This window comes from Metopolophium dirhodum, chromosome 2, assembly GCF_019925205.1.
Source record: "Metopolophium dirhodum isolate CAU chromosome 2, ASM1992520v1, whole genome shotgun sequence".
NCBI classification, from domain to species: Eukaryota; Metazoa; Arthropoda; class Insecta; order Hemiptera; family Aphididae; genus Metopolophium; species Metopolophium dirhodum.
This window is the reverse complement of record NC_083561.1, coordinates 4,653,354-4,659,353: the sequence shown is the minus strand read 5'-3', so window position 1 is coordinate 4,659,353 and position 6,000 is coordinate 4,653,354. Positions and strand designations below refer to the sequence as shown.

Sequence of the window (6,000 nt, the reverse complement as noted above, 5' to 3'; positions counted from 1 at the left end):
AGTAATAATATGATATAATATTTTTTGTCACGCCTGCACCGAAAGTTTGGTTTTCGATAGCGGCTGAAGCGTTGGAAAGCGTCCTTTTTCCGTCCAGCGGGCGGTAAAGTGAAAATCCCCAAAAGTGCTGTGCGCACAACTCACGCGCGTATAGCCTGCACAGTGCATGAGCCACAAACAGACACTGACATCTATACCATGGTCTTAACCAAACATAAACATTCGGTTACATCTTATAATCGTATTATAACCTCCATGCGTGACGCTTGAAATAAATAAAACCAAATCTTTTCTTTCACGAAATATTGCTGTCGTAGAATTATAGTCTAGTTGTTGCATAGATCCCTGCATTACCGTTGCCGTGATCGATGAATGCAGAGGCATGACAAAAAATAGTATGTGTGGCTTGTGCGGGAAGGCAATTTCAGTCTTGGGCGAAATGCGGCCCGCGACTGAAATAGCTCAATTCCCGCCCTAAACCACACAATATGCTATTACGTTCATAGTTTTGTCAAATAGAATATTTTAGCTCTAATTTAAGCCTTCGTGCTAATGTAAATAATCGCTTGATGTTGATATTTTGTAACAAAACATTTTCATTCTATTTTAATATAATATAGAACGATACGAAATATATGAAAAAAAACTGTTGAGGAGTTTGTGTGACTATAGTATTGTGTAAGATTTAACGTAAATGTTAATTTTATTTTTTTTATTAATATTGAATTTATAATGTACTTCACATTTTTAGTGGCCAATGCTTGTTGATTTATTTTTGTTCACATATGTACGGAATTTAACATTACGTAAATAATAAATATAATATTCACATAACTGTACGCTAATAACCATAACGCCGTTGAAGCGTTTTGTTCAACAAAAGAAAAAAAGAAAAAAATATAATATTATGACTGCAAAATAAACTATAAGGATAAAACTATATATACAAAACTATATTGTGTATTTTAATTCTCAATAACTTGTAAATTATTTTTTGGTTTAAAATTTCTAAAAAATGTAATACTTATGCCTGAAAATTGAAAATTGAATATAAGGTTTTTCATACTTTTTCATACTGGAACTAAAAATATCTAAAAAAAAATATATAAACTTGAATTTCTTTATAGACCTTTTAAGTTCAAATTTGGAAGGAACTCCATGTCTGGACAAATAATAGGTAACGATTTTAATCATTGTAGATAAACATAAATTATAAATTTATAAATTTAACACAATTTATATAATGTTCAATATTATATTATATTATTATAATACCAGGTGATTCGTTCAATTTAAAACATTAACTAATAACAATTTCAATTTTTATAAACTACAAAAGGTTTTAAAAAAAATAACTTAGTCGTTAAAAAACAACGTTTATAAAAAAAATGTAATATTTTACTATTTTGTTATCGTTATAATTTTTCACTTTTTTGATTGACAGCTGTATATTAATATACATTTTTAATTTCATGTTCGGAAGCAGAAGTCTATAGAGCATTTCTATATATAAATATACAATTTCGGACAAAACGTTATAAGCTCCCTTGTTTGTGTAGTAATATTTTACCGATACTACTAATGTTCGTTATTATTTTAAATTTCAAAATATCTTTATCCACGGGAGCCCCTGCTACTCTTTCATTTTAAAAAATAATTATATTTTAAATCAATGAACTTAATATACCTACCTAGTTAATAATTTATTTAGCCCAAAAATCAGAATAGACTGCAGTCTCAAGCTTATATTTAATTAAATATTTAACATTTTTTAAATTAATTTACCAGCGGGTTCCATTAGACCCATACCCGTTTTTTTTTCATATAGTATTAAAGATCTTTAATTTTGTATGTATTTATTCAATTTTTAACTTTTTCCAGCGATCACTAAGAGACATCTGAATAATTATTCATTAATTAAGTTAATAGTTATTATTTATTATTTAGATATCAGAATATAATCATTTTGTTTTTAGCTTCGTAAAATGCATTTGCCTTGGGCACCCTTCATTTTTTTTTATGCCGTAATAACAATGTTTTTTATTTTATATTATGCACTTTAATGGTTCTGCCTTTAATCAAAACTGACCTCTGATCAAATTTTATTTATGTTTTCGTTTGTATATTTAATCTTTTTTTATTTAGAATGTATTTTAATGCCGTTTCCGTTTCTACAACACCAACATTTTTTTTTGAATTTATTTATCCAAAGGTGCTCCTGGACCCCTTCCCATTTTAATAAATTTTACTTGAGTTAATTTATTTTCATACTTTTCTGAGTTATTCTCAAGTTAACAGTTATTCATTTATTAAGCTTAAAAATCAGAATGGACTGCAGTCTCTGGTTAGGTTAGTTATTACAAGATAATTTCATATTTAATGACATTTTTTAAAATGCATTTTTCTTCCGAATCTCTATTTACACAATGATAACAGATTGTTTAATTTAATTATTTACTCAATACTTAATAATAAAATGTTAATGAAGTATATATACACGTATAATACATGTATGAGTGTATAATTGTACAAGCTTGAAGCTATACAATTTCTAATGGTTCGTCGTTATAGATATTTCATATTTTCCAATAAACATAAAAACCATGAACAAATCTTAATTTCTATTATAAATTCTACGGGATAAATCTAAACTCTAATCTAAGGTATAATTATAGTACATCGTGCATTAATGCAAAATACTTAGATACCCAATACTTCCTTGTCCACCAAGATGTACTTACGCACTTCTAAATTTTAACTGTAAAACAATTTTCTCACAACAACCATGTCACTACTCCCACTGTACTGTCAGTACAACAATAATAAAATATATTGACTATAGAATTGTGATATAATATAGTGGCCGCACTGACTCCAAGTCTAACTTTTCCTTGTCCCCCCGCGAATCAACAAAGAATGTTTTTCTCAGTCCTGTGATTTTCTCTTTAAACAGTATAATATTATTTACATTTTTGTGGTGCTAATGCGTTGAATATCATAATAACATTTTATGAAAATATTACCTTAAGGTCAATAATACATTTTCTAAATTCTTCCGAAAAACAGCTTTTGAGCTTTCTAAACATTCCACGTGAACATTCCAGGCTACTTCCATTAATTTGGTGCAAACTGTCAAGGCACTGTTGACTTGATTGGATATTTAAGCCCCCCTCCTTCTAATATTTTCCAAAGTCTCTGCGTATGAACATAATACGCTTCAACATATAATTCAACGGATGGAATAAAAATAATACGAAAGAAAATAGATAATCTAATTTAAAAACTTCAACTGTAGTGAAACTTTTCCGTTACTCTATGACAAACTTACTTATCAGACAAAAATGTATTGTGCCATTGAAACGTCAAAATGCGCCTATATATTTTGCTACATTAACCGTTAGTACATAGTTTATTTTGTTCAAGGTGGCCCTGCAGGAAGCATTTTTCACCTGTCCCAAGTACAACACACCATTAATAGTGTTCACGTGTAGGTAATGCATATTCTCACGACGGGCTCGTACTATTTTATAAGCATCGATTTATCGGTATACTATATATTTCCCGATTTCGGCGTACCTATATTTGTATTTTATCGAAATATAGATAGCTCAAAAAAAATGACACAGTATAGATTGTTCTAGAATAATTTTCAAAATATTACAAGACTTCATTTCACCTAACATAACCTGTAGTTGTAATAATTAATTAATGTCATGCGCCTACAGCTAAAAAAATACTTTGTATGTTTTTTTTCTCGTTATTTTAATGAAAGCTATTGTTTCCATACTAGAGTGTACTGCTGTGATTGTTATTTTTGCTATAAAGCCTTAAAAACACTGTATAGAGTTATTAATTGTTAGTTGTTCGACTGAATGACAAAAAAGCTAATGACAAAATTGCTCCCCACACATACAAATTTCAACTGATAAAAAATTGATTTTCAAGTTTGTATTTAGCGTTATTACAATAGTTGCGTATGTATAACCGTAATTTGAAACTGGTCCAAAACTGTGTCTTATTTAAAACCGTATATTCGTGTAGGTATTTATAAGAGTATAGGACTTAAATGGATCCAAATTTAAAAGATAGATTTGTATTTTGCGTTTAAAAAAAAGAGCCATTGAAAATGATAGGCGTTTAAATTTATAAGTTTACAAATATCTCCTTTTTATTCGTACGGGAATAAACATAATAATTAGTCATGACCACTTATCAGCATACTTTTGACTAAGTCTATAACCACCAAACGGTATGGGCTGTGTGTGAGTGGAACCGACACGAGAAAAAAATAATATTCACTTCCAATTATTTCGCTCTCACTCTCTGCAAAAAGTACATGACAATTAAAAATTAAAATGAGCATTTTTCCGATAGTAATAATTGTGTCCAGTCACTTCGTCTGCCGTGCCATACAAAACCATATTTAGTTTAGGCATTATATTATCCGTTATTATCATTATGTAGGTACAGTCAACGGGTCCGTCACGAACAACAAAAAAAAAAAAGGGCTATGCTTCTGTCATCATTGTCATTTGCGTACGAATGTCGTGGGACGGTGGCGGTGACGATGTTACATACTGCCCCGACGACGGAGAGCCCAGTGTTCGTGTGCGTGTCCGAAAACGTGTGAGGGGGTGGGTCGTAGGGGGTCGTTACGGCGCGTGGGTGGATTATATATGTATGTATATATTCCACGGTGGTGTGAGCGCCCGCGGTGCTGCTGCTGCTCGACCATGTGGTGGGTAGGTGGGTAGTCGGGGGGTAGGTGGGTCGGTGGGTAGGGGTATTTCGGGGGAGCAGGACAGGGCACGCGTTCCGTGGACGGGGCGTGCGCGAGGTGTTCGTCGCGTTTGATCACCGCGCGATGCGTGTTCGTCGCGCGGCGCCGAGTAAGAGCCACGGCAGTTTGTCGCCGCGCACCGCCAAACGCGTACGCCACGCCGCCGCTAGCCACTGACCGCGCCGGGGCCGCTCGCCGGAACAATCTACGCGCGAGAGACACGACTCGGACATCACGTGAACTCGTCGTCGCAGTCGTCGCCACTCATCGGTGCCGCCCTCGAGCCGTCACTGATCCTCTCCGATGATCCGGTGAACTCGATCATCGCCGTAGACCGCTCTCGCACACCGACTCATCCCTTAAAACCCGAACGCCGAAATCCACCCTCCCCCCCCTCCCCCCGACGACGACGACAAGACGGGACGCACTCGAGCCAGCGCCATGAACCCGACCGCCGGCGTGCCCACCGTACTCGAGGACGCCGCCCTGTACAGGTACGAGATGTGCCGGAACATGTCATCGGCCAACGTGCCGCTATGCGTCAACAGCACCGAATTCATCGACTACAACAACACCGACGACGAGATCCTCCAGGTATAAACGCGCGCAGACGGCGAAATTCCTGCGAATTTCCTGGCCAAAAACCGCGCGTGCGAACGATAATATTATGCTCTCCCGTCTGTCTCTCGTGGCACATCCCACACTTACTGCAGCTTTGGTATTTTTGTGGATTCGCACAATAATATAATGTACTCGCAGAGCTATGAACTCGGGTTGTAGGTGCCTCGTGGAGGCGCTACCAATATTGTACGATCGTATAGTACATTGTGATACCTACATGAAAAATATGTTTATGTTATGTATCACAGTATGTGAATACTAACGGCATTGGTGCGTTGTGCACTGCCTTGTGTTGGCCCATTATATGCGAGATCGTCCAATTTGAGAAAAGCTCATCGACATTTACGTCGACTTAGACACATAAATGTCGGTACGGTACGTGTTCATTTTTTCCGTTACGCCATCGTCGTTATCATAATAATATGCAAAGTAAATAATATACAACCGTTGCGCGATAAAATAATACAGTGGTATAAAGACTGATGGGATGGTTAGAATATAGTTTAAGCCCAACGATACAATAGACTATATTAGAATCAGCATAGGTACCGCTGTACCGGGAGAATTTGAATAGTTTAATTTTATAAATAATTTCCATA

The 6,000-nt window shown here is 35.2% G+C and overlaps 1 protein-coding gene across 1 annotated transcript in view; it reads left to right on the top strand.

Moving 5' to 3' along the window:
• The first annotated feature begins 4,880 nt into the window (after positions 1–4,880).
• The window catches only part of LOC132939750 (allatostatin-A receptor-like), a 197,323-nt gene continuing 196,203 nt past the window's right edge, over positions 4,881–6,000 (top strand). Inside the window, exon 1 of the mRNA XM_061007097.1 lies at positions 4,881–5,374. Within this exon, the coding sequence (XP_060863080.1) occupies positions 5,222–5,374 (153 nt within the window). The 5' untranslated portion in view covers positions 4,881–5,221. The remainder of the gene's footprint in view (positions 5,375–6,000) is intronic.